The sequence below is a fragment of the Callospermophilus lateralis genome, chromosome 2, assembly GCF_048772815.1.
Source record: "Callospermophilus lateralis isolate mCalLat2 chromosome 2, mCalLat2.hap1, whole genome shotgun sequence".
NCBI lineage: Eukaryota > Metazoa > Chordata > Mammalia > Rodentia > Sciuridae > Callospermophilus > Callospermophilus lateralis.
This window is the reverse complement of record NC_135306.1, coordinates 211189994-211217820: the sequence shown is the minus strand read 5'-3', so window position 1 is coordinate 211217820 and position 27827 is coordinate 211189994. Positions and strand designations below refer to the sequence as shown.

Genomic DNA, 27827 nt, shown 5'->3' with positions numbered 1-27827 from the left:
TGGCATGGCAGGACAGGGCAGGCCCCATGGGTCCAGTGGCTGTCACCAGTGTCCTCAGTCCCTTGGAATTGGGGGGGGGGTGTTAACTGGTTGGTATGTTTCAGTGTCACCTGAGGGTCCAGCTGTTAGAAACCTGGTCCCCAGGGTTGCTGGGCTAGAAGGTTGTGTGCACCTTTAAGAACTGGCATGAGTTGGGGATCTTCAGGGGAATACCTCCAAAGGAATTAAGGTAATTCTCTGGAGACTCTGATTTGCTCTTGTGGCAGGGCTGTTATACAAAGAGTAAAAATAAATAAAATAAAAACAGGGCAAGCCTGGCCCCACCCATGCCCTCTGACTTGTAGCCGGGATCCATCGCTAGCTCCTGTGTGCTCTTTGCTCTTGCTGTGGGCCATGGGGAGAGGCGGCCCAGGGGTGGCCCTCACCAGGGTGGGCACTGTGCTGTCTAGACTTCCAGCCCCCAGAACTGTGAGCCAAGTAGCCCTCTTCACACTCTAGAGCCAGCCTGTCAGATGTTTTGTCGTGACAGAAAGCTGAGTGCCACCTACCCTGAGGGTCTCAGGATGTGACCATATTTGGAACTGATGTTATTGAAGATCTAACTGGCTAAGGAGAATTAGGGTGGGCCCCTAATCCAAAGTGACTTGTGGCCTTATAAGAAGGGTACCAGTAACCCACAGCAGCTAGGAGAAGGTCCAGAACAGACTTCCTCACAATCCTCCGAAGGAACCCACCCTGGCCAGAGCAGTGGCACACGCCTATAATCCCAGCGACTTGAAGGATTGTAAATTGAAGGACAGCCTCTGTATTTTAGCAAAACGCTCAGTAACTTAGAGAGATCCTGTCTCAAAATTGAAAAAATGAAAAGGAATGGGGATGTAGCTTGCTGGTAAAGCACTCCTGGGTTCAAAACCCAGTACCCAAACCAAAACAAAAATCTAGAGGGAATTAGTCCTGCTGACACCTTGTTCTCATTTCTGGCCTCCAGAACTCTGAAAGAAAAGTTAGTTGTGCAAACTAACTAACCCACCAGTTCCAGAGGACCAGGAGATACCCGGTACCCTGGGGTGGAACTCTTAATGCCAGGCTCTGCTGGGCATGGGGGTGTGGTAGGGGACAGGTGTGTGTGTCTGCTCTTCCTGGGGGTCTTCTGAGTAAGGCTCTGTCTGAGGCCAGGAAGGTCAGCAGGGACCATGGCCAGGCTGGCAGGCCAGGGAGGGCACCTTCTCACGGAGGAAGGTCTTTAGTAAACAGCCTGCAGAAGAAGGGTGGGAGGTGCAGCCTTGGGAGCTTGATGAAGCCCTCCAGATGAACTTGGCATTTCCAAGCCTGAGGCCAAGGAAGGAGGAAATGTGGCTGCAGATACAAGTGGGAAAGTTGACAGTTGAAGCCAGGGGTGTGGCCGACCTTTTCGAGGGACTGGGAGGCTAGGGCAGGCGCGGGTGTGGGCAAATCCGAGTCAGCGGCGCGCGGAGGGGAGGGTCTCCGAAGGAGAGTGGGAGGGGCCGCGCAGCGGGGTATTGAAGACCTGAAGCCCGACGGAGTCTTCCTCCTAGCCTTCCGTTCCCGGATCGGCGCGGACGCCGGCAGCAGGTGGCGCTGCGGGCTGCTCTCCGCCTCCGGACTGAGGGAGCGCGGCGCACGGGTGGCCGAGATGCCCGGCCGCAGCCAGCTCCGAGGGCGTTCGTTGTGCGCGGCGACTGAGACGCGCCTTTTCTGGAGGAACGCGGTCCCGGCGCGCAGGGAGGGGGCACTCGCCAGCTCGTGCCGAGCAGGTTTTGCTCTCCCGGGGCGCGGACCCTGAGGCGCGCTAGCCAGGAGCGCTGCAGCCGCGCAGCTGCTCATCGCGCCGTGCTCTGTTCTCGCTGGGTCTGGGGATCCGGGGCGCTAGCGCCAGAGCAGCCACTTTGAGGATGAAGGGCGCCGCACTGTCCGGGAGTGAGCGCTGCCCTGCAGCGCCTGGCCTCCTGCCCCTGTGAGCCCGGGCTGCGCCCGCTATCCACAGGAAGCGGAACGGGCTGCTGTCATGTATATCTGATTAGACCAACGGAATAAATTAATTAATTTTAAAAAGCGGGGTGGGATCTGGCCTCTCGGGATAGAGACCCCAGGGCGCTTTCCTTCCTCACCAGCCACCGCTGCCTGGAGTACCCCTACCGGGCTGATGTCACCTCCGGTCCTGGCAGCCCCACCCACTGACACAGTCCTTCCCCTGCTGGGCCTTGATCTCGGGAAGGGGCGGGGCTGCCAGGACCAGCAGGGAAAGGGAGGGCCCCAAACTCCCCCTCCCACACCCGGTCCCCCTACCCTAAGTTCTGCTGCTCCCTGAGTGTCCGGTTGGGGTTTGCTCACAGGATGTTATTGGCTGCATCAGGGACATCCACCTGTTTTACCAGTCCCCCAGCCACAAGCCTTACTTTCCTCTGGCGGCTGACCACCAGCAGAGAACAGAGAAGGGCACTTGGTGGGGAAACCCAGGGGGGTGTGTTCTTCCCAAGTCTCTGGAAGGCACTGCCTGGCTGGGATGGGGGTCTTGCCTGTGAGTGCTCAGCATTGCCTGGCCTACACCTAGGTGTTCAACCCTAGGAGGGTGGGCAAGAGGTGGGAAGAGAATACCTGGGTCAGAAAGATGCCGGCCCAGAGCACTGCTGTGCGTCTGGTTCCCCATTAGCTTCAGTGTGTTCTTGAACAGGTGGGCAATGTTCTGCCTCTGACCTGGGGGAGATTCCTGGCAAATGATGGGGTAAAGGCCCCCATCTGAGATCCTCCTTCCTTCAGGGTTCTGGGCAGACTTAGGGTCCACCCATCCCAGCCCTACGGAGTGTGAGGGATGTTGGGGGGTCTCCCAGGCATGGGTTTGACTAGAAAGGGGCAAAGAGAGATGGGGCACTGGAATCTCTTTCAGCTTGTCCTGTGGGTATCAGGAGAAGGGGCTACTGTCCAGCAGAGACCCAGAGCCCAAGGCAGGGAGCTCTGGTGGGTGCAGCTCCCCAACCCTCCCAACCCACGCAGCAGCTCGGAGGCCTGGGCTCTGAGTCACTGCTCTGGCGTGGCTGTGCAGAGCTCCCAACTTCGCCCTGCTTCCCAGTTTCCGGGTGCAAACACCCTATGGACTGGGGCAGGGCAGGAGGCTTTTGGCCCGGCTTTGTTTCCTCCTCTGGCTCTGGCACTCAGACTGAATCTCCTTCCCACCAGGCTCCGGAGCTCCCTGTCCCCCAGCACCCCTCCCATCTTTCCCCCCTACTTCTATTTCAGGCACTCCTTGGCTATTTATAGCTATGGCGGACAATTGCATCAGCCTGAGTCTGGCTTCTGCCTACCATACCAATGGTGCCCGACCCTGGATTGCTGCATGAGTCCCCGTGGAAAGGGAAGAAGCCTTCCCGTCTGCTCCCAACCCTTCTGCTCCAAGAGCTGCCCAGGAAAGTCTTCCTGCACTCGACTTTCACATTTGGTGTTTGCAAAGGCACTGAGGGACGCCTCTGGACTGAGCAGCCAGCTGGGCTCTGTCACCTCCTCTGGTGGTCCTTCACGGAGATTTGCTCTGGCTCTGTCCCACTCCAGAGTTCCTCTGCTTCAGCCCTTCCCCCAGAGTAGGCTCCCCCTCCCAGTCTGCTCATTCAGACCCTGCCCTCTCAGAGAATACCCCCTTAGCAGCTGCTGCCGACCTGGGGACACCAGCAGGCTCTGAAGCCAGGCAAGTCCTTATTCAGTTTGGGAAGGATGAAGAACACTTACTAGACTCCTGCTGGGTGTTGGCAGAGGCCTTCCCTGGCAGCACCCTGCTTTGTGCCTGAGGCCCTCAGCCTCTGTGTGGCTCCTCCCCCGTGCAGTGCTTCCTGTGCCCTTTCTTCACCCTGTGGTCCTCGGCAGTGCCCTCTCTGCACTCTCAGCCTTTTCAGGCACAACCTGTTTCGGAGGCCAGGAAACCCTTCTGAGGACCAGCTTCCACACTCTCCTTCCCAGAGCCCCTTCAGTCCTGAGCCTGGGCAGTGCCTGGTGCACACACCCACAGAAGCTCCGGCAGGGCTGCAGGGGCTGGAGGGTCAATGAGACCAGCAGCTCAAGGCCAGGCCCAGGACCGGTGAGACAGGGACCAAGTGGAGCCCAATTTTGCCTCTGACATCTGAGGGACAAGCCTTCTCTTCTTTCTGGGCATTGGAGCAGGCTGAATTGGACTCTGTGGTGGGTACAGCCTCAGGACTGCTAGTGTGTGGCTTCCTCATTGCACGTCTTCTGGGTTCCATCTGTGTGCAAGGACCAGGAGCCTCTTGGCAGCACAGTGGGAGAATGGGGGTCAGCACACAGCTTCAATACACACAGACTCACAGAAAGGGACTGTGGTTCCCCTCCATCCCCCAGAGCCATCCTCCTGCCTCCTATCCATTCACGCACTTATCCTCTCTGCTTCCTGTCTACCCACCCCCCATGGATCCACCTATCTGCTCATCCCCACTCTCCCACAGCCTTCTACGTTTACCCACCCATCCAGAAGCCACGAGGTGCCTAAGAGAAGTGTAGGGGTAGAAGCAGGGAGTCATGGCTTTGGGGGAGCTTGTGTGCATCCCCAACATGGTAGTCAAGGGCAGCTGGAGCCAGCCTATCATGTCCATCTCTTCTGCTGCCCTTGGTCAAGTTGACCTCAACCTGGCTGAGTCAGTAAATGGCAACTACTTGACACCTGTGTGGATTCTCACACTGTCACCAGAGTCCTGAGCCTGTAAGACCCCTGCACTACACCCCCTGCTGCTACAGGTGCTCAAGAGCATGGGGTGGGGCACACTGTGTGCCCAAGACATCAGCAGCTTTTTCCAGTCCTGGTTTTATTGACTCCTAGGGGCTGTCAGGATTATAAATAGATGTTCTTGAGCTAAAAATAGCCTCGCTGGAGTCAGACCATGCTCCCAGCTTTCAGCCTCTCTGAGGACTCCTGAGGATGCAGGATTCGAGGACCTGTCTTCTGCAGCCTGTGGAGAGGACTAACTGCACCCCTTCCCCCTCCTCTTTTGCACATACACGTATACTCACACACACATGTACTCACACACATGTGCATACAGACGCACTTGCATGTGTTGGACCTGGTGTCGCATCACTGCTTTGAAGTACATATCTGCTTGCAAAGTGGGAAGGGTCCCTGGACGTATCAGCCAAACCTCTCACAGTTGCTGATCTGCTGAGGAACCGCCTAGAAACTCCAGACAGCACCTTGAGTGGTGATTGGTGCATCCTGAGAGCTGGCTACATTCGAGCTGCTGCTGGACTGACTCCTGAGCCAATGTGAAGAGACATAGAAAAGATTCTCTGGAAGTCCACCCTTGGGAGCATGGGAGGATGCTCATGGCCATGTGGCTGTGATGCTGCACAGTCAATAAGCCCAAGCCAAGGGCTGCGCTCACACTGTGGAATCTGTGCAGCTGGTGCACACCGGGATGCTCTGGGTGGGGTGCGTGTGTGCAGGCCGAGGCCAGGCTACTTCCAGGCAGAGGAACCCAGTGGCTGGGCACAGGGTAGGACACACGGCAGCACTTTCCACCAGATCTCCTGTGTCCTTTTGATCCTGGTACCATGCACAAGTGGTACTTAGTAGATCCCATTTCTAATGGGAAAGCTACTATCTAGCATGCGCACACATGTGCACACACAGGTACAGACCTCTGCAGGGCTGCATCCAGCTGTTGACAGTGGGGCTGTGGGTGAGGGGAGTTTTTAAGTCTTCTACTTTTACTAGCAGGTAACAATAAAAAAGGGTATTTTACATGGTAAGAGTGCACCTGAGACCAGCCCCTCCTCATCCTGGCCACAGGGGACAAACTGCCCCCTCCCCCAGCACTTTGCTCACACAGCAAGAGGCAAGCAGCCTTTCCAGGCCCAACGCACCAGGGTCCTGGCCTCAGGGAGCTTCCAGACTGCTCCCCACCCCCACCCCGGCCCACCACCTGCGTGAAGAAAGAGGCAGCCAGGCTCTGGGAAAACATCCGTCTTAGGATTTATTACAGCACATTGTTTCCAAATACAAAAGGAGGGAACAGGAAAGTGCAGCCCATGGGGGCAGGAGTCTGAAGGGCAGCAGGCTGGCGTCCCAGTCCTCAGGGACCGGGAGCCTTGGGTGGGGGACTGGCCGCTTCTCCTGCGCTGGACTTTCCAGCAAATAATAGGAGGGGGCCAGGTCCATTCTGGGCCATCTCAATGCCAGGCAGTGGCCAGGTGGGTGGGGTAGGATGGGTGGAGAGGCTTGGATGGGACCCAGTGACCCCTCCGTACCTCAGACAGTAGGTGGAAAGGGACCAGGGAAGAGCTTGTGCCCAGGCTCCCTGGCATACAGGAGGTGGCAGCCAAGACCAGTGTCACAGAGTGAGAGCAGAGACAGGCTGCCAGCCTTATATACCCCAGGACAGAAGCCACACCTGGGGAGGGCAGGAAAGGGGCCTTGGGACCTGCCCCAGAGTTTGGGGGCTCAACCAGTGGCCCCAGACCACTGTCTCCGGGACAGCAGGGGTGGGGCGAGGAGGGGGGAGCCAGTGCATCCTCCACACCCAGGGTCACCTCAGAAACCCAACACGACAGACAGGAGGCAAATTTACATAATTAATAATAATAATATTAACCAATAATAATAAATACTTAAACCTCTAATCCATAGATTGCAAATACAACAATGATAGCTTATTTTTGGGAGGACAGGGTGGGTGGGACAGAGGGAGCAGGAACAGGACTTTTGCTGAAAGGAGGAACAACAGGAACACAGGGTGTAGGTCAAATGAAGAACAAATAGAAAGACAAGGCCGAGGGGGTGTTGGGGGCAGCAGGCTGCAGGACCTAGGCCTGCTACAGGAGCCAGTCCTGCGTGAGCCTCCCTCTGGCCAAGCCCTTGGCCCCTTCCTAAGGTGACAGCCAAATCCTAGACTCTAGGACACCTGAGGGGCATGGACCTGTATCGTGCCCTCAAAGCCTTGTGTCCCTATGACTTAAGAGAATATGGGACAGTGACGGGGGTTTCTCTTTTGCCTTTATCCCAAGGCTGGCCCTCCTGGGCCAAAAAGCCCCCTGGGGGTGGGGCTGGCATGTCACCTTGAAGATACAGGGAGAGTGCCCTGGGAAAGGGGTGTACTGGGGGTTTCTCTCCTGAGAGGCCCCTGTGGGGGTTGGGGCAGAAAAGGGGATTTCTCCAGCATCTGCTCCTGTCTGGAGCCTTCCTCTGCCTTGGGATGGCTCACCCAAAGTCAGAGGCCCCATCCCCTGGAAGCATGCAGGTTTGGCAGGTGTGAACTCCCTGTGCAAGGCAGGCCTGTCTTCCAAGGCCACTCAGCCTGCAGGTGTCCACCTGAATTCCAAGACCTGCCTGAGGCTGGTGTTGGGTTGGAGAAGAGCCCAGAACAAGATCCTAAACCCATGCCCTCCTCACAGATGGGCTCAGAGCACTGGCTAGCCTGGCTCCTCCTGCCTGACACAGGAGTCCCGGAGAGGCCAGGTCTCTCACTGGGCTTCCCCATGGGCAGGGGCTTTAGGGGGCATCCCAAAGGAGAGGAGATCGGAGCAGCCTCCTCTGAATGGAGGCCATTCTGAGGAACGGAGCAACTCAGGCAGGAGTGGGAAGCCATTTCCAACCCCATCCCTGTGCTGGAGGCCACCTTACCTGACTCTTAGGAGTCCCCTTTGCTAAGCCCCTCTGAAAACCCTAGCCCCATTGGACCCAGTGCTCACCAACACCTGCCAGGGAACAGCAATGGGGTGGTGGGCAGCAAGGTGCCCTCAAGTCAAGACTTGGCACCTTGAGCTGGGGGTTGGCACCTCCTAGGAGGCCCCAGCTCCCAGGCCCCCCCCCCACTTATGGCTTTGGTGCAGAGCCCAAGAAGGGAGAAGAGAAGGGAGATGGGGAAAAGGAGGCAGGAGGGGGAAAGGGAGGTTCTGCGGCTCAGTTTGTGGCAAAGTTTTTTTTTCTTTCTCCTTTTTCCCCTTTTTCTTAAGTAAAAAGTGCATGAAAGCTGGCAGCCTCTTTGCAAGGTCAGCAGTGTTTCCTGGGGAGGGAGCGGGAAGGGGCCCCAGCCTGGCACCCCAGCTTGCAACTGAAGGTGGCCTCCTATTGCTTAGAAACTGTGTTTCAGTTAAATACCAGACAGTAAAAATAGAGCTCCGAGGCCCGCCCTGCACTGTTGCCAAATCATTGCCAGAATGAACAGCTTAAATAAATAAAAAAATCGAAATATTTACTTCTCGATAAAAATCGCAGTAAAACCATTTACCTTTCTTTGCATTATATATAATATATATTTATGCTGGGTCCGGCTACTGGCGGCCGAGCCCGGAGTGCTGAGGACAGCAGAGGGGCGCGGAGACCCCACGGAAGGGTCAAGACACCTCGATGACCTCCACGCTTCCGGAGAAGCTGGCCTGCTTGCCCAGACCGGCCAGGTCCTCGCCGCGCGCGCGCCCCTCCACCATGCCCTCCTCGAACTCCATCTGACAGCTGCGCCGCTTGAACTGCGTGTCGGGGGCCGGCTCATCGGGCCAGCCGGTCCGCGCTTCCCGGGGCTCAGCCCGGGCCGCCTCCCGCCGCCGCAGGTCACTGCCTGGTCCTGGTACACCTGCCCGGCCGAAGGCTGAGAACCGCGTGCCACCCGCCCCCTGCGCGCCCTCGGGGCTAAAGCACCAGGGCCCGTCTGGGGACGGAGTGCCTGGGGAATCCAGGGGAGGCGCCCAGGTTCCTGCGCCAGCCGGCTGGCCTGGTCCAGGCAGTCCAGCCGACAGGGCTGAGAGGCCATGCCGCGGAGTCTGCCTGGCTGCATCGCCAAAGTTCAGGCCCAGGCCATGAGCTGGGGAGCGCACAGGAGAGCCAGCGGGAGGCCGGGGCCGCCTGCGGGGACGGGGGCGCGCCTCGGGTGCTGGGTCCGGGCTGTCGGGGCTGGGCGAGGGGAGACCCAGCGTACCCCCCGACGGGCTGTCCAGCTTACAGAGCTTAGGGGCCTCTCCAGGGTCAGGCGGGCCCGGGCATTCTGGCCGCCGGCTGGGGGCATAGGCGGACTTGATGTCCAGCGAGAAGGAACGCTTGAGGCGGTTGGTATCTTGGAGGCGGTCGGAGGAGAGGTGTAGGCCGTGGAGGCCCTGCTGTAGTGCGCTGGTAGCCCGTGCCATGGGCACTGGGGCCTCCCCACCGGTGCTTGGGCTGCCCTCCCTGGCTGCGGTAGTCGCTGCGTTCCCCGTTGCAGCGCTCTCTGAGGTAGGTGGTGGCAGCCGGGGCAGTGGGACCCCTGCCGCAGGGCCTGGGAGGGATTCAGGGGTCCCAGGGTGGGTCGCATCACCCTGCAGGGCAGCCAGTAGCTTCAGGCTCCGCTCATACTCCAGCAGCTGGCCCAGGAAGTTGAAGTTGGGCGAGATGGATGGGCGCCGGTCCTTCACAAACCTGGAGTGGGCAAGGAGAGGCAGTCAGTGGGAGAGGCTCTCACCAGGTCCCACAGACTTCGACTTCCCCTTCCTGGCCAGGGCAGGAGGTTGGGCCATTCGGATGCCAGTGGGTGGAGAGGGGAAGGGAGGGGATGCTGTGGGCCATAGGTTGCTGAGTTCAAGCACCTGGAACCCAGGAGGAGTGCAATACCTGTAGGCATCATCAGAGGACATGCCCATGGTCTTCATGATATAGGCGATGGCGATGGTGGCAGAGCGGGAGATGCCAGCCAGACAGTGGACGATGACTTGGCAGCTGGACAGCTTGGCTTTATCTGGGAGCAGAACCATGGGGACCAAGTGAAAGCTGAAATTGCTAGGCCCCTCCCTCCCTTTGGTAGCAACCCCCCCCACACACACCTGTAACAACAGTCCCAGCTACTTTTCAGGGACCCCTCCCTTGCCTGAGCAGAGTGGCCACAGTGCCTGGCCTCCCCTCTGTCTCAGCTTGCCCTCCTGGGAGGGGAGCAACAGCACCCAGCCTCACCAATGAACTCGATGGACTTGTCCAGCCAGGGCAACAGCTTCTCGCAGTAGTTGTCATTGATGGGGATGCGCAGGAAGTGGCTCTCGCAGATGAAGTCTGGCTTGGGGCAGGAGTTGCTGGCATTGAGGACATAGCTTATTCCATTTTGGGTCATCAGATCCTGGAGGGGAAGGAGGATGGGTTGAAGAGGTGGCAGAGAAAAGAGAAGCCCCCTGGTGGGGTTAGACGCTCTTCTTCTCTGTAGCCTGAAGGCCGTGAGTGTTGGGTGCTCCTGAGCCTAGATCCCAAGCCCCAGTTGGTCCTGGTTCTGGCCATGTGGAAGGGGCTGGGCCTAGGAGCTCCCTCCCATCTCAACTACAGAGCCCAAAGGCCTTGAGCTGGAGCTGGGGGACCGCTGGCCTCCCTGCAGCCCCGCCCACAGTCTGCGGTAGGCTCCCAGGAATTTCATGGTTGCCTGGGTGGTGGCTTTACCCTTTTCCCTTGTCACCATTTTTAAAACACGGGATTCTTTCAGAGCTGGCAGGGGCCCAGTGACATCAGCAGTTTGGCATGCGGGCTCCAGCTCCACCAGGGAAGGGGCTGGGAGCCTGCCTCTCCACCCAGCCCTGCTGGTACCTCCCCCATGCCCTGCTCCACTAGGTTGGGCTGGGGCCCTCTGTTGTCCTGTGCCCCTACCACATGCTCTCCCACCCTGGTTCATCCATGGCCCTTCCCTCTTCCTCCCCCAGGCTACCCCAGGAGTTAGCTCTTGAACCCCTGCTTCTTTCCCTTGTCATCCAGAATCCCTAGCAGTGCACACACCTTATTCAGGACATCTTTCTGAGAGCCCAGGTAGAGGTGAGGCAGGATGCGGGTCAGGCCCACACTGGGCACAGGCAGGCAGGGCTGGGAGAGGCTCATGGGCAGCAGGGTGGCAGGCTTGCCCTCGCAGAGGCCAGGGAAACAGGAGGAGAAGGTGGCAAACCCGCCTGTAGGAGGAGGTACGGGAGGCACGTCAGGCCGGCTGGCCAGCTGGGGCAGGAGAGAGAGCCCGGGCACTGCATCCACTGCCGCAGCTCAGCCACACCCTACCGACCCTGCGCAGAGCTGGCCAGCCAGCCTCTGGCCCAGGTACCTGGTCTCCTGCTGGCAGGCCTCTCTGCCACGCTGGGGGCGCGTGCTGCCGCCCATTTACAGCCTGCACCTACGCCCACATTCCTTCTCATCCTAATTAAGGGATGGCCCCACTGTGGACGCTGCTGTGATGCCCATAAATGTGGGGTCGAGGTGGCCAGCTAGCACAGCACGCGATGGCCCAGGCAAGGGCTGGCTCAGACCTCCACAGGGTCTCCTGTTGAGGGCAAGGGTCACACAGCTTGGGGAGAAGCACCCTCCTCAGTCCCAGCACACCGCTGGCCCAGGGCCAGGCCAGGCCTTCCGTCTCCTCTGCTGCACTGATGCAATCCCTCCCTGACTCCACTTGGCTGGCAGCCCCATGCCTGGGCTCTGGTGCCAGGGCTCCGAGGTAAGGGCTTCCAGAGGGCCCTTCCCTGCCCCGGGCATGACATCACCCACTAGGATTGGCATAGCCCGCAGGGACATCTGTGTTCTGGTCGGAGCTCTGTTCCACCAACAGGAGAAACCTGGGCACAGGGAGCATCTGCCCCTTCCACATGGCAGGCGTGTGCCCTGCCACCTTCCATGTGCAGGCAAGTCCCAGGCCCCAGACTATGAAGGGAACCCTCCACTGACGGCTGAAGAGACTCAAGCAGGAGTCCCCGGTGTATCTGACTCCGCCACACGGGGCAGAGCAGGCCTCTGGCCTCAGTTTCCTTATCCTGCCTGCCACACAGCATTGCTGTGCAGCTCAAAGGTAAGAATGACTAGGGAGACAGGAGAATGGACCTGGCCACACCTGACCTGGCTGGGGTGACTGCTGAGTCGGACCCGACACTGGGCAGCACCCATCCAGTGGCCACCAGTTCTTGATAGGGCAAGCTGAGACCTGTCTTGAAGTACCCGGGGTGTCCACATTTCTTGGGAGACAACCCTCATGGCAAGTGGGTTCCTGTTTCTGGCCTCAACCGATTATCTAGCACATGAGACAGTAGCTCAGACCCACCCATCCCATGGGAAAGGGCAGGAAAGTGGAGGCAGGGTCTTGGGCCTGGGAATACCCATGCTCTTTCCTGCCTTGGTCTTCAGGAGTGGGTGCCAGGGACCTCCACACTTCGTGAGGAAGAGAAGTCTGGCACTTTGGCCTCACCCCGGTCCAGCTCGCAGATAGCTGATACAATACCCACCCAGAATGTGTGCTGTGTGGGCTTCCTGTACACCCAAAGAAGGCTTGACTTGGAGGGGGCATGGAGATGACCTGGGAGCGTTCAGGCCCTAGCTTTGGAGGAGAAGTGGTTCCTTCCTTAGGAACTGCTGGCTGGACAGGAAGGAGCAGGTGACGTTGGCACTGGGAGTGCTGCAGCTCACAGGTCCCCTGAGGGGAGGTTGAGCTGGGTGCTGTGGGGGCTGGCGGGGGGGGGGGGGGGGGGGGCGGGGGGGGCGGGGGGGCGCGCTCCTGCTCACAGCCCAGAGCCAGGGTAGCCCTGCATGTTCCTGAGCGGTCAGGACCCGGGAGGGTTGGGTCTTTCCAGACTCTTCCCCAGTGCATGCTTCTCCCCGACTCTCCCAGGGACCTTGGGTCTTACTCTCTGCTCTCCCTGCCCCTGGCCACAGCATGGGTTGTGGATTCCATCAGAGTCCTCCCACCCCTGTCTCCTCCCAAAGCAGGGAAGTTCTGGCAGGTGTGGCCACCTGGTAGCCTTCTCAGCCGTGTCCCAGGGAAGCCTCCCAGGACCCCCAGGCAGAGCCAGGCAAGTTGGGTGTTTCTATAGAGTCTCCAGGTTTCAGGATTTCAGAGCTGTCCAGGCTCTGGGGATGTTCTGGCAAGGGAGGGGCACCAAACTTTAGTGAGTGGGTCTCTGTGGGGCCTAGGAGCCTCCCTAGCCTCCAGCCATTTCCCAAGGACACCTTCCTCCAGCCCACCAAGGTTGCCTGTTCTCTGGGGCATGGAGGGCACACCTGCTAGCCACAAGGAAATCTCAGACACACGCCAAAGGGCAGGAACTGGCATGTGTGCCGCCAGACAGACCCCACGTTCACCTTTCCTGCTGCCCCGAGAACAGGGACCCAGACTCGCAGCTGCCTGCATGGGAGCACAGAGCCCGGAAGGGTTCCCAGTCCCTCTGGACTCAGGGAGGGCTCTTGCTGCAGCTCCTGTGGGGGTAGAGGGCCTTCTGGGGTGTCTGGCCTGGGCTGCAAGGGCTGGGCTGGGGGCACTATCGTGACACTACCTGCCCTCCTTCTGTAGGACCGACACTCCAGCAGGCACTGGCTCCAGGGAGGGCACACCGCTGCTTTGAAGAGCTAGGCCCTCTCCTGTCCCTGCCCCTGCTGGACAGGACAGCCTGTAGCAGCGGTGGAGTGGGGGCTGGGTCACAGTAGCAGACCCTGGATTAACAGTGCTGCTCCTGCTACCCGCAGATCTGCCCTGCCAGGGCGTCCCCTTCTCTCCATTGTGCCATCCTCCTCTCCCTGGCACTCCTCTGGTCCGGGCCCAGGAGGGGTCCGGCAGCACAACAGAGGAGCGGGGACCAGGCACCCCTGCTGGTGGTCACGGCAGGCAGCTCCCTCCCTACTCCCCACTCCCCTCCTTCTCACTGCTCAGGGGAGGGCTGCTCAGAGCAGGGGCTGGGCCCACCTTAGGGAGGAGGGCTGGTGGGCGAGGCCAGGAGGCTGTCCTGAACTCCAGTCCTGACTTGGTGTCACCATGAGCCACCTCATGTGATGGGACCTGCCTCCTCCCTGGCTTGGCCTTTAGAGAGCTGGGGCAGACGTAGACCTTGCAGGGATGGATATTCAGAATGGGAAGAGCAGGGGGAAGCTGAGAGCTGAGTGAGGCAGGGACAGACAAGATCAGCCCTGCCCTCCAGGCAAACCCAGCCTCCCACCCTGTACCCCTTCTGAGCACTGGCCCCCTCCCTAAGCAGGTCAGGGAGGTGTGTTCTAGACCCACTTCTGACTCTCAGAAAAGCCTCATGGCTCCCACTCCTGGCGAGGGTGGCAAGCTGGACCAGAGGGTCCTGTTATGCCCAGGACTCCTCCTCCCTCCACTCTGACTTGGCCTCCAAACGGTGACCTAGGGGAAGAGGACTGGATGCCAGGGTGTGCAGCTCCGTGCTGTGCGTAGGGGTCCCACGTTCACACACAGGCACCGCAGACCACCGATGCCCCCAGACATCACAAGTGGGACCCATGGCTGCAAGTGCCAGGTGCCCAGCACAGTAACCGCAGGGTGGGTGTCAACTCATTCAGACGCAAAGGACTATAGCAAGTACCTCGCATGTGGTACAGAACCCCAAGCCTCCTAGATGCTCCTCAGGAGGCCTGCCCAGCAGCCTGACTAATGTGGTCTGCAGGTCCCCAAGGCCTGGGTTGGGGGCCACTGTGCCTGCTAGGTACCAAAGCCAGAGGGCCAGCCTGGCTGCTCACTGGCCATCCCACTGTCCCCCACAGGGTGGGTATGTGCTGTCTTGAGCCTCCACTCTCCACCTGCCTGCTACACCCTGTGGCGCCCAGAGGTTGGGTTGCAGGAATGCTGATGAAGACCTCAGACGGGTGTGGGGGGGTGGGGGGCATTCCTGGGACACACCAGCTCCATCTGGCTCCTCTGGGACCTGGGCCACCTCCTCAGGAAGTAGATCCCACAGAATCCCTCTCACCATTGCCTGTGAGTGTGCATGTGTGTGCGTGTGTGTGTGCGCCAGGGGCTTTCAGTCTCCAGTGTGGAGTCACAGGGCCAGACTGCTGCTGCAGAACAGGTGACCCCAGGCAGCAGCCCTGGCTAAGCAGGAAGCAATCTGTGGTCAGCTGTGGCCTTCAGGGAGACCCCCTTGGTACAGACCACTTCTAGCTGACAGATTCCCAAGGTCGGGTCCCGGGCCCTGCTCTAAAAGAACTAGCCTTGGGGTTTCCTCCTGTCTACTTTTCTACCTGCTGACCATGGCGGCAGGCCCAGGTTACACAGGTCCTGAAGCGTGAGAACTGGAGGCACTGAAGCCTCCCCACTGCCCCAGCAGACACTGGCCTCCTTGGACAACCCATCCCAGCCAAGGAGTCAGTGGGAAAAGAGGAGAAGGTGTCCCGGCAGGGGGCCCTGTGAGCTCACCTGTGAGGATGGCCACACTGTCGAAGCAGCCGTCCAGCTTGCTGAGCAGGATGGACAGGAAGCTGTCTGCTGCCAGCACACTGGCGTCCCGTGTGCTCTGGTCATAGACCACCACGTCCTGTGGTTCCGTGGCCTCCACCTGGGGGCCGTGAGGGCAGAGGTCAGGGCGCCATGGGCACCCATCAGGTGCCCTGTGTCCTGCCACTGCCTGTTGCCTCTGGTTCAGGGAAAGAGTGAGGGGTCAGAGGTCCAGAGGAGGGGTGCTGTCACCTTGCTCCCTGAAGGTGGGCAGGTGCCGCCACAACCTCACAAGTTCTCCTTCACCTGCCCAGACACACACACACACCCCACCTGGGCAGGTGCAAACACCCACGGCCTGGCAGACAGGCATCAGACCAGGAAAGACAGAGGGGCTCATGACGAAGGAAACAGAGTGGCTGTCCACTGTGTCACAGGAGAGTGACAGGTCCTGTGCCACATGTATGAGGTCTGAGCTGGCTTCCAGGGTGGCTGAGCCAAGGGAAGCCCGTCCTCAGGCTCTTGGAAGCATGTTTCTTGGATTTCAAAACAGTGCCCTGGGTCCAGGCTCAGTGAGCTGACCGCTGGCCCACCTGACTCCTCTCCCCTCCAGCCCCTTGATGGAGGAACTGAGGCTGCAGGGGACCCCACCTGGCAAGTCAGGATGCAGGCTGGGGCTCCTGCTGCCCTCCTCCCTACCCCACGGGCCAGTCTGGGGGCCAGATGTTGAGTACTTTTGCTCAGACAGGCCGAGGTCCCCACCCCCCAAGCACACTCAGTCCTTAAGCCAGCTGAGCCACCAACCCTGGCTGGGTGATGTCATCGGCAGCCAATGGGATTGCACTGTGGCCGGGAGTCCTCATTGGGGGTGATTAATCACAGGATTCCCTTCACTGGAGCCACGGGGGGGGGGGGGGGGGGGGCATTCTGGCCTTGAGTGGGGACCCCTGACAAGCAGCCCTCCCACCTGGCTCCTCTCACATGCCAGCCTGCAGGGGGAAGAACTGTGACCAGGATGCTCCCTAAGCCTCCAGGCTGCCCCAACCTAAGGTGGTAGGAGGGGTTGCTGCTGCCCACACAGGTCACTGGCTCAGTGTCCCTCCCTAGTAGCTGGATTCAGTGGTTCTGAGGAGAAATGAACTGTCCAAATGAACTGTTCCTTCCTGCAAGGACATTCCTGGGGGGGGCCACAGAGAGAATTCTGGCTCACTGAAGACCCCGGGGTGTGGGGGGGGGGGAAGGACTGGGATGCTAGCCTTATGGACTGCTCAGCGTGGGTCCCAGACCACTCCTCCTGCCCTCATGGCAGTCAGAGTGGCCACCCAGCTGTGCCTGCGTGTGTGCCAGCCCCCTGGGCCCTGTGTCTCTTGTCGTTCCCTGTACCCTGTGAGGGGCTACACCTCGGTGTGGCAAGCCCACCACCTCGGTGATCTGAGTGGGCACGCAGACAGGCAGGAGGCTGGCAAACGAGCAAGAGAGCCTGAGAGCGTGGAGGAGCCCAGTGTGGGTTCAGCGGCCGAGGAGGAGGCTCCGCTGGGCACTAGGAGGTGATGGGGACACTCTCAGGGACAGGCGAAGGGTACCTGACTGCGCACAGCGGGCTGGATGAGCTCCGCGATGGTCACTTTGCCCTGCTGCAGCCGCCGCTTCACCAGCTTGGAGCAGCAGATGTTGACGGAGCTCAGCACGTGCCAGCTGTTGTACTCCACAAAGGAGCGGCTGTCAATGACCAGAGGTCCCCCAGGCCCGCCTCGCAGCAGGCTGGCCAACTTCTTGGCGTCCATCACTTTCCTCGGGAGCCGGTCCCCGGCCATGGTGGGGCGGTGTGTGGTGGGTAGGGTGACCCTGAAGTGAGGAGGGTACGGCCTCGCGGCGTGGAGACTGCCCTAGTGCATGGTGCCAGACCTGAGGGAGAGGCAGGCTGTCAGCAGCGCCACAGGCCCCGGGAGTGGCCAGAGACTCCTGGGCAGGCTGGGGCTGGAACCCGGACGTGCACCCTGGAGCACTTTGTCCCAGACGCATCAGTCTCACCCAGGGTGGAGGACACAGGAGACCCTGTCCAGCCCCTGCACTGTCCAGTCCTGGCATCAGCAGCTGCTCAAGGCACAAGGAGGCAGAGGAGGGTAAGAGGGACCCAGAAAAAGGGTCCAGACTGTCCCCAGGGTCCTTCCTCTGGACCCTGGCATGCATCTACACTCCTCTGTTCTGGAACCTCTGCCCCGTTGGCCTCTTCTTTATCTACCCACCCTGAGTAAGACGGGTCCAGAGCTTGCCCTCGCCCCTCTGCCCTCTGCCCAGCTAGCTGCCCTTGCCCCTGCCCTCCTTCCCTGGCACAGTGCCACAAGGCCAATCCCTAGAGGCTCATCTCCAAGGGCAGCTCTCTGAGCCGATAATCCCCACCCTGGTGGGGGGCAGGGGCTGGGACTGCCTCTGCTAGCTATGGCTCCTGGATGCTGAAGGCCAGGGTGCTGGAGGAGGAGCCTGGATGTGGGGACAGGGACTGCACTGTCCCAGTTCTGCAGGCCGAGGTTTGGCCCACGCCACCTGCTGCACAAAGGGGTGGGGGTGAGTGCTGGCCCCTGTGGGGTGTGCGGGGCAGTGCTCGGCGCAGCAGTGGCCTGGGGTCTCAGGGCCCCTTAGGGGCAGCCGGAGGTCCTCAGCATGGCCCCAAATGTCCTCGGGCTGAGGGGTGTTTAGAGGTGGCAGGCACCTGGGGACACTGGAAGCCCTTCCTGCAGGCTTGGTGTCAAGTCCTATATCCCCTGTCACCGGCCAGCACTGGCCTTTCTCTAGGTGCCCTCAAGCCTCACAGCCCCTTAGCAGACACAGTGTCAGGGATGACAAGTCTGCTTTACATATGGGGAAAAGGAGGCTCAGGGCAGGGGTGAGACCCACCCAGGTCACACACAAGGAGGCTGGACAGAACCCAGGGTCCTGGGTGGCCCTGCGTGGCTCCGGCCCCCCAGTGCCATGGTAGCCTTTCAGTGGAGGTCTGTACTGTACCATATCTGTACCAGCCCAGGGCGTGCTCCAGAGTCTGTAGCAGAGGGACAAGGTGGGCAAAACCCCCTCCATGGGCCCTCAACCCACAGCCACGTGGGGCGCTGGAGTGGCACACCTGACCTCAAAACATTCAAACAGCTCCATGAAGCTGGGGACCACAGTGACAGCTGCCACTGGCTCTCTATCCCCTGGGTCAGCTCTTAGGCCAGTGGGTGAGGGCTGTCGGCAGAATCCCAGAGAGGGGGGCAGAGTAGCTAGGCGGGTACAGAGAAGCCTCGACACAGGCACCAACAGATGTAGTGGGGCAGGATGGAGCCCTGCTGCCCCTGGCCACCCCCAGAATCCCTTTCCTCGGGCACTTCCAGCTCAGCCCCTGACCTCTCCCCTCCTGCCCTGCCGCAGCTGGCCTCACTAGGCCGTATGCTGAGCCACAAAACTGTGGGAGTGCTGCTGGGCAGCACAGGGGCATGGGGACCGTGAGTCCCACTCACTGATTCCCATGCCTCCCATCTCTCCTCATTTCTGCACTGGGGGAAGGCCAGGATTGAGCCTCTCCCCGGGTCCAGTTCAACAGTGACAATCCCTGCCTGCTGAGTGAGGGGTTTCCTACCTACTTGCTGAGGGGATTGCTGCCTCCTGAAGGGGGTCCTGCCTACAGATTAATTCCTATATGAACTGTCTTGGGAAGTTCTCCTCAATTCTAACCTGAATCCTGTACAAGTTGGTGAAGGGCCAGCAGGTCTTCTGGACCAGAGAAAGCAGCTCTTAACACCTCCCCCCCAACCCCCAGTTTGTGCAGGCCTGGGCAGAACTTCTGCCCTGGGTGGCTAGAGCAAGAGCAGGCCACAGTGAGGTAGGGACTCTGGGGGGTGGGGGTCCCCAGGCTTGCCACCCCAGAGCCTCAACATCCTCACCTGCTAAGTGGGCAATGCTCTCACCTGAAGCAACAGAAACAGAGAACGCCCAGTACAGAAGGACAGGCAGCTGGGAGAGGCCCAGCACTCAGGCCCTGGACCTTACACAGCCCTGAAGGAAGCTGGGATGGACAGGTGCCCATTCAGAAGACAGGCAACCAGCGCAGGCCTAGGAGCCAGGCGGTGGAGGGCCTGACCCAGAGGGAAGGGCAGGGAAGGGCAAATCTGGTTGCAGGGCCCTGGGTGGGAGCTGGAGAGGTGGGCAGGTGGCTCAAGGCCTAGTACCTGGTCCCTGCCCTGCCTCCCAGGAACCCTCGGAGCTGAGGCTTGGCCCTATTAGCCACTATAGTATTGTTATTTGCAGCCAGGGGGACTCATTAGCAACTTAGCACCTCCATCGTCACCATGGCAACCACAGAGGTGCCAGGCAACGGCTGCTCCTGCCACAGCAGCCACAGAGCAGGCTGCACCGCTCTGCTGAGCCGCAGGTCGCCCCTCCCGGCTGGCTCCCACTCCTCACAGCAGGTGCCCTGTAGCTGGGCCTGTATTGGCCCCAGCCTGTGAGGAAGCCCGTCCCCCACCCTGCCCTACCTAGTCTTAATTCCCAGGATCCACCTCGCACTGCAGTTCACTGGCTCCCGCCTGCCTGCTCTGAGGCTTTCTTGTCAGCATGGGGAAGGTCTGGCCAGAGCACACCCTGCTGCAGAAATTTCTGCACCCTGGTGCCCCCAGGGTGCATGCTGGGGGGTGGACAGGCCCTCCCCTTTGGCCTTCCAGATGTTCTGATCAGAGTCCAGAGCTGGGCAGAGTATGTGGGGAGTGGAGAGGTTGGGTCAGCCCTGAGCAGGTCAGCAGGGTTAGGACAAGCAGGGGGAACTGAGGCAGGCCAGCACCCCATCAAGCCCCCCCAGGCCTGACCCACACCCCATTCCTGGGAACCTAGGAACCTGGGAACCAGGGTGGGAGAACAGCTGTCACCCTGCTATTTCAGAGCCTGGTGTGAGCAAGAGGAAGTCCTAGTAGGGCAAGACCTGCAGGTACAGTCTGAAGGGCTCGGAGGAAAGGGGGCCCAAGTCCAATGTCCTGGGCTGTGACCTTCCAGCTCCCTCACAGCCCAGCCTGGCTCCTGGGCCCACACTGCCCTCTGCAGATGCAGGAAGACACACACCCCTTGCACACCCACTGAACCTGGATGGCCTACAATCTACCTCTTCCCGTGTGTAATCACTCTCACAGGGATGCAGGTGCGTACACATGAGGTGCCAGAGTGTGCACACGCCCATGTGCATATTCACACACATGTGCTCACCCTCTGCCTACCAAAATCCCTGAGCATCTCAGTACACCGGTACCCCAGGTACTAGCTCTGAGACCTCACACCCTGACTCCTACACCTAAGGCCTCCTCACAGCATTCATGTCCCCGAGCGCAGAAGTGACAGTCAAGTGCTGGGGCCTGCCACAACCGATAGCACACTCGCCAAGCTACCTCCCGCGTACACCTAGCGAGACGGAACTCACTGCCTCTAGAGATGGCTCCCAGAGCCTTCAGCCACTGGAGGACAGGAATGGTGTCTCCTTTCCCCTGCTCAGACAAGAACTGATGATGGAGAACTGATGATGGAGAACTGAGCTGCTGAGACGCTGGCTCACTGTCACCCAGGGGCACCTCTGGAGGCCAGGAAGGGAGATTGGAGGGGTCATCCAGGAGACAGGGGTTCCAGTGCTCACAAGGGTTAGTCCAGTGCTCTTGCCCCTCAGCTCCCTGGGGCAAGTGGGGACAGTCTGCTTTGGCTGGGACAATGGTAAGGCCATGCAGAGCCAGTGCTGGGCTGGAGAGTGGTATGGAGGCAACCTCAGTTCCCAGGAACAGGAGTGGGCCCAGCCTGGAGTGGGAGAGGCTCAGCAAGTAGGCCTTTGAGAGGGAGGCCAGAAGTTCCCCTCCATTCCCACCTGGCCCTTGCAGCCCCCCTGATCTGCAGGGCTTCAGTCAGTCACTGTCCCAAGCAGCCCAGAGGTGGCCTCAGTCCTTGAAGTCTGGTGACCAGAGCCATTTCTCCCTGGCTGTGAGTTTGGACCCTTCCCTGCTTTCTCTAAGCTGCCCACCAAGGCCTCCCCAGACCTGCCACGGACCAGCCAGACTCTCTCCTGGGTCTCCAATGCAGTTGAGACTTTTGGTTCCAGACATCAGCATGAGCCCAAGAGGAGAGATGCCAGGAGGAGTCCTGACACGGGAGGACTTGAAGCTCTCTCTGCATCTCTGCTCACAGAACTCTGCTCCCAGGGGTAGCCTCCCCAAAGGCTGAGGGCAGGAGGGAAGAGAACTGCCCAGCAACTCTCCTGAGGCCCCACTGGAGGTATTTCAGTCAGACCTAAGGATGAACTTCTACCTCCTGGTCACATGATCTGCCCATGGGGCAGGTGCTTGTCAACTGAAGAGCAAATACACAGAACTCTGTCCTCCCTGTGCAGAGCCAGGCACTGCAGGCCACCCTAATTCCAAAGGCTGCTCTGGGAGCAAGCAGGTGTGACATGGTCTGTGGGGGTCCTCTGTGCTTCTACACAGACCCCTCCGGCAGGGGCATGCAGCACAGAGAGGGCTGCTCTCCTGCCTTGCGCCACTCCACCCCATCCCGAAACGCACAACAGAGCACCGCAGGGCTAAGCCACCGCTTCCTCCGTCCCAGAATACCTCCAACCGCATCACTGCACCACCAAGGTCCCCAACTCCCAGGCAAATCCAGCGCACCTTTGCAGCAGGAGGTTAGAAAGCAAATTCTCCCAGCAGGGATGACTTGGTGGGGGCTGGGTCTATTGTGGCTCCTCCCTCTCCTGGCCAGGCTGGCCGGCACCCTGCAGCTGGCCTGCACCCCTCTCCCCAGGTGGGCAGAAGGCCTAGGAGGCTGGCTGAGCCGGCCCCTCCCCCAGCACCGCGTCTGCTTCTGCAGCCGGCAAGGATGGTCTTTATTCCGCATCGGCTGAGCACCCCAAGGTGCGGGTGTGGAGCAGCCTGACCAGGAGGAGGATCTGCAGGTTCTCCCCGCGCAGATGTGGACCGAACCCTTTCCTGAGGCTTCCTGCGAGCCAAAGACCGTTTTTCCTATGGCCGGCCCAGGCTCCACATCTCCTACCCGCAAAGGACGACCTTCTGCCATTCTGGCCCCCAAGGGGATGCGGCGTAGGGCTCCGACAGCTCTGCGTTTGCATCAAATAACCCACCTGGGTCCTTAATTCACGTCCCCCCAAATAAGAAGGAATTTCGGGGAGAAGCAAAGCGGCCCCCGGGCGTTGAGCCGGGCGGGGGTCCGCAGAGCGTACCCAGCGAGCCGAGGCCGGGGCTGGGTCCCAGCCCTGCGCTCCCGGGCTGGGGACGCCTCCTCCCGGGCGCCCGCCGAGAGACCTCGACGCTGCGCGGGTGTCGGGAGCTTGGGTCGACCCCTCCCCACCGGTTCTCCCGCTCCCCGCCGGGCCCGGCGCCCCGCTCACCTGGTTCTCTCTCACCGCCGGGACGCACCGGGACCCGCGCCGCACTCAGGGCGCTCGCTCCGCTGCGCCGCCCATGGGCCCGCCCGGGGGCCGCGCAGCCGGGGCAGGGGCCGGGGGGGCGCACTGGCCGCGTCGCCGCCGCCCTCGCCGCCGCCGCCGCCGCCGCGGGGAGCGCTCGCTCGAGCCGGAGAGCGCGCACTGCGGGCGGGCACGCGCGCTCGCGGCGCGCATCCCAGCCCGCGACTCGGCGGGCGCGGCCGGCGGCTCCGGCTCAGCTCGGCCCGGGCTCGGGCTCCGGCGTCCGGGTGGGGCGGGGGCCGCGGAGCCGGCTCAGCAGCCTCGGGAGCAGCGAGTGACAGGCCCGGGGCGGAGGGCGGGGCCGCCAACGGGGATGAGGTCATGCCGAGCGAAAAAGCCCCTGACGTCACCTGCAGCCAATCAGCACGCGCAGCTCGAGGGCAGATGACGTCAGCCGTGCCCCGGCCCCGAGTGCAGATTAGAGGCGGCGGCCGCGGGGGCGGGGGTGCCGGGGCTCGCCGCCACCGCCCTCCGCGCTCACCTGGCACCGGCTCTTAAAGGAGCTACGCGGCGTCCCGGTCCCTTGCCCGGGCGACCGGCGGCGGTACTGGGGACCCCACCACCAGGAAGCCTTTCCAGCCTAGGGCTCAGCGTGGCCCCAGGACCCCCCTGCCTTGCTGCGCACAGACCCGCGGGCGGTCCTCCTGTCCATTTCCTTGGCGCGAAGGTCCTCTCCCTGCCCGCCTGGGCTGGAGCTGGAGCCGGCTTCTCTCCTGTCCCCAGTCTTTGTTCACACAGAGCCGCAGCCCGGAGGGCCTTCTTCAGTCCCGTGCGGCCTGCGAGCGCGCGCACGACGGGTCCAGCCGGCGAAGCGTCTTACCTGCAGCTTGCACGTTTACCCTCTACGCGACCCCTGGAGGTGGGAGCCCGGATCTCCACTTTGCTTGGGTGGAAATCGGAAGCTCCAGAGGCGACATGGTTTGTCTCAGGTCACAATCCCGTCAACGCTGGAGTTGGGCCGTTTCCAGAACCCCCGAGCGTTCTTGGGGCGGCACTGACCCTAACCCCACTCATGACCTATAGCCTTTGACCCTTCCAGTGAAAACTCACCCCGCTACAGCCCTCCACGACCACCTTAATGTCACCCAGGCAGGCTGGGGAAAGTCAGCCCCAGCCCACCACTGTGGGAACATAAGCACGTCCAGAGCGCTAACAAAACCTAGGTAACGACACCTTGGACCTTATTGGGCCGGAAGCACACGGGGGCCAGTTCTGAGGCCACTCCAAGGCACCTGCAGGTCTCAGGTGGCCACCCCAGGGACAGCTGTGGCTCAGGAGGGGCCTGGTGGGCCCAGAGTCCTTCACTCAAGTTCATCCAGTATTTACTGAGCACCTTCTTTGTGCCAGGCCTTGTGCCCTGCACCAGACCCGAGAAAGAGAACAAAGAGCCCTGTATGTGGGAGCTGAGGAGCCCTGGGAGTCTTTGAGGGTAATGATTTGGGGAGGGGGAGTGTGACAGGACACCTCAGACATTTAAAAATTGTCCTTGAGTGGGGTGTTGGATGGAGCATAGGGGCCATCACTCTCCAACCTGGGCCCCCAGCCGGCCTGTCCTCTAGGGTCACCCTGGGGTTTGGAGCTGGGAGGGCAGTGCCTTACTGGAGGGAGGTGGGAAGAGCTGAAGGGCGGCCCTCAGCCAGTGCTTGATGAGTGAAGGGTCTTAGGAAGGCTGACTGACAGGCCAAGCCCCTCCTGGGACCACAGGCTCAGAGGGTAAATGAAAACTGGACCCTCTGGGCAGAAGGTGGGTGCTGGGCAGGGCCCTGCAGGACCTTCCCCTTCCACCCCTGTCCCCTGTGTGCACAGCAGGTGTTGAGGCTCTGCTGGTGGCTCTCTTCCCTCCCCAGCCTGAGAAGAGCCCAGGCTTTGTGTGTTTGGGGCAGAGGGGGGAGTGCATTGTTCTTGGCTCAGAGGACAAACACCCGGAGGGAGAATCCTGGAAGGAATCCCTGGGAGCCCCTGGACTATTTGGAGTTAGCTCTAGGTTCAGGTCTTCCCTCTCTCCTTGCCCCAAGCTGGACCCTGGCTGGAGGTGGACCCTGAGCCTGGAAGTCAGCTGGATGCATGACCAGATGAGTGGGGGAGGGAGATATCACCTTGCTGGGTTTCCACTTACTCCTTGACTGAAGAGTGGGGAAGCTGGGCCCTTGGAATTCAGGCTGAGACTGGAGAGGCTGCACGGTAGGAGGTGCCTGCAAGGGTCCTGAGAGGGCAGCAGCAGGCCTTGAAGGATCTGGGATCTGCAGGTGTGGGGTACTCACTGTCAAGAACTCACCTTAGGGGCTGCCCGACCAGCTGTCTCCCATGCCAGGCCCAGAATGAGCCTAGTGGGGGACTGCACCTCCAAGGTGTCCGTGTGGCTGCTGCAGGATAGGGCAGGAGCCTCTTCATCCCAGCGCTGATGTGGTCAGCAATTGCAGATGCCCTGGGGGTGGCCACTGGCTCCGAAGACCTCGGGGCATGTGCAACACTCCTCACAAGGCCTGAGCAGGGGTGGATGGTGACCAGGAGTCCCTTCTGTAAGATTTGGGAAGGTAAAGATGTGGCACTCGGCTTCCCCTAAGACCCTGGGCACCTCAGGAGGAAAGGGCCATATGATTGTGGTTCTTTGAAAATCCCAATGGAGCACTCTCATGTAACAAGCAGTTAAAACCTCGGACTCGGCCACCAGCAAGGTGGAGGTAGTTCCCACCGTGTGGGGGCGTCCCTTTCCCCTCCTCTTGCACTGCTCCCTCAAGGGCCTCGCCTGGGAAGCTGGGACTCTCCACAGCAGCCAGCTTCTCCTCTCCGCGCAGGCGTGGATGGGGAGGGGGCTGCGGTGGGCTGAGCATTCGCGGAGTACCGCTTGGCCTCTGCGCTGGGCCCAGGCCGTGGCCGCTGGGCCAGGAGCGGGAGGCCTACTGCGACTGTAGGTGCCTACCGCGGGCGAGCGCCAAGCCGGACTGGGACTGAGGTCGCTGCCTCCGAGTCCGCGGGGCGGACAGTACTTGGCGTGGGCCAGGGAGGCGCCGAGGCTAGGGCGGAGGTCAGGCGGGCAGCGGCGCGGGAACGCTTGCACCCGGCTCGCAGGTGCGGGGAGCCGGGAGGCCGGGCGGCCCGCGCGCGCCCTCTGCAGCGCACAGGTCGCGGTGCAGGCTGGTCGCCACCGCCGCCGCAGGAGAGAGAGAAGGTGGATCTCTTTCCTGAAAAGAGCGGTGGGTTTCCGCTGATTTGCGGTTCATTGTTTCCAGTAACCGTGCGCATTAACCAGCCATGCTGTTCTGTCGCCCAACCTGATATTTTTTAAAGTCAACGCAGAATTAATGAAATGCTCGTCTCAGGCGTTAAAGCAGATTGTCACCCCCCCCTCCCCGCACCCCAACCTCATTTGTTTTTAAAAAATCGTTGTGCTGGGGATGAGCCCAGAACTTGTGCGTGCTAGGCAGGCACTCTGCCACTGTGCTGCATTCCCAGCCCCAAGTGGCACTGAGAACGTTGGCCTAGCCGGGCTCTTATCCCCACCGTCCATCTGCATTACCCTTTGTACTGCGAAGCTGAACCTGTCTCCGTTAGACACCAGCTCCCCACAGCCGCCCAGCCCCTGGCATCTGCACTCAAGGAGTGGGCATTGACAGATGAATACTCCCATTTAAGCACCCCCCAGGACAAGCCCCGAGCCTTCCCTCAGTCCCCTCTCTCTGGCCTGTCCCACTGGCTAGGGTTGCCAGTTCTCCAAGTACACAGAACTGGAAATATGTGTGTGTGTGTGTGTGTGTGTGTGTGTGTGTGTGTGTGTCTGGCTGGCTTCTTTCTTGCAAGAAAGCCCCTTCGAGATCTCTGTTTGCTGCTTTCCCACACCCGACCACAAACATCTGTGTGGTGTTATGCTTTACAGTGGCCAGTGGCATCTGAACCACTTCTCTGTTTCACATATTAGACTATTTCCATGTTTTGGCTGTTAACAACACAGCGTCCTTTCAAATATCTAATACACAAATTTCAGGTTATTTCCTTTCCTAGCGTTGTTATTGTGACACAGGGAAATTTACAAATGTACAGAGAACAAGGTCAACATTTTTCCATTTTATTTTCAGATTAGAAAGACAACGGTTAGGATGCAGGTGAGCCTGCCCTCACGCCCCTTTCCAGAGGCAGGTACTGCTCAGGCTTGTGGATGTCTTTATAGTTTAATTGCATAGAAGTCTCCACGTGTAGCAGGTAGGTTTATTTTGTGTGCTTTGACATTTATTCCAACTGAGCATGGTGACACACCCCTGTATTCTCAGCAACTCAGGAGGCTGAGGCAGGAGGATGGTAAGTTCAAGGCCAACCTCAGCCATTTAGTGAGGCCCTGAGCAACTTGTGAGAGCCTGTCTCAAAATAAAATACAAAAAAGGCTGTGGATATGGTTCATTGGTTTAGTGCCCCTGTGTTTGATCCCTAGTATATATATAAAAAATCTGTCAGTTCATCCTTGTTGGCGAAGCAAGCCTTGCTTTTTCAGGTTAGCTTGCTACCTAGTTTTCTATTGTGAGAGTAGTCTGGGTGTCGAGCCATTCATGAACATTTGGGCACAGGTTTTGCCTCATAAACCACTGCTGTAGGGCAGGGCTGATGGATACTTCCCAGCTCCCTGGCCAGCTGCCCTGTTAAAACGGCAGAATCCAAGTCCCCACAGCCTGCTAAGTCCAAATCCATATGTTAACAAGTTGACCAATTTGCACATTCAGATTTTTGATTTTCACTTTTGCAAACTTTTGCTTAATTTAAAACATTATTATATAATGTGGAGGTGTTGCTCAGTGGTACAGCCCTTGGCCAGCATGCAGAAGGCCCTGTACAAGGTCAACCAAAAAAAAAAAAAAAATTACATAGTAAAGTTGATATTTCATTGGCATTAAAAAATTGTGGTAAAATACACATAGCATGAAAGGAACCGTCTTAGCTATTTTAAGCATGATTTCGGGGACATTAACACGTTCACACCACTGTACAGCCATCACCACTGTCCACCTGTAAAAACTTCTCATCTTCCTGAATTGGAGCTCTTTCCCCGTTCAACATGAGCTTTCTGCCCTCCGGCCCCTGACACTGCATCCTCTCTGTCTCCGTGATCTGAAGACCCTAGGGCCTCATAAAGGCAGAAATGTGTCTGTGCCCCTGCAGTGGCTTCTTCTCACTGAGCATCACCTGCTGGAGGCTCATTTGTCCTATAGTGGTGT

General features: G+C 59.9%; 1 protein-coding gene across 1 annotated transcript; it reads right to left on the bottom strand.

Annotated features, from left to right (window-relative positions):
• Positions 1-5970: 5970 nt before the first annotated feature.
• Dusp8 (dual specificity phosphatase 8) lies at positions 5971-22627 on the bottom strand. The gene is made up of 7 exons (XM_076844893.2): positions 22549-22627; positions 16730-17051; positions 15129-15267; positions 10730-10896; positions 9929-10088; positions 9593-9716; positions 5971-9400 (listed from the first exon to the last, which is right to left on the bottom strand). Exons 2-7 carry the CDS (start codon positions 16958-16960, stop codon positions 8350-8352), a joined length of 1872 nt encoding a protein of 623 aa, XP_076701008.2. The 5' UTR covers positions 16961-17051; positions 22549-22627; the 3' UTR covers positions 5971-8349.
• Between the last annotated feature and the right edge of the window lie 5200 nt (positions 22628-27827).

What these genes read in the sequence shown, in the direction of transcription:
- Dusp8 (XM_076844893.2), bottom strand. Translation starts at nt 16,960, where the DNA reads ATGGCCGGGGACCGGCTCCCGAGGAAAGTGATGGACGCCAAGAAGTTG. An exon ending in CAAGTCCATCGAGTTCATTG is followed by an intron (nt 9,717 to 9,928) that starts GTGAGGCTGGGT and finishes TTCTGCTCCCAG; the next exon opens with ATAAAGCCAAGCTGTCCAGC. An exon ending in TCCTCTGATGATGCCTACAG is followed by an intron (nt 9,401 to 9,592) that starts GTATTGCACTCC and finishes TGCCCACTCCAG; the next exon opens with GTTTGTGAAGGACCGGCGCC.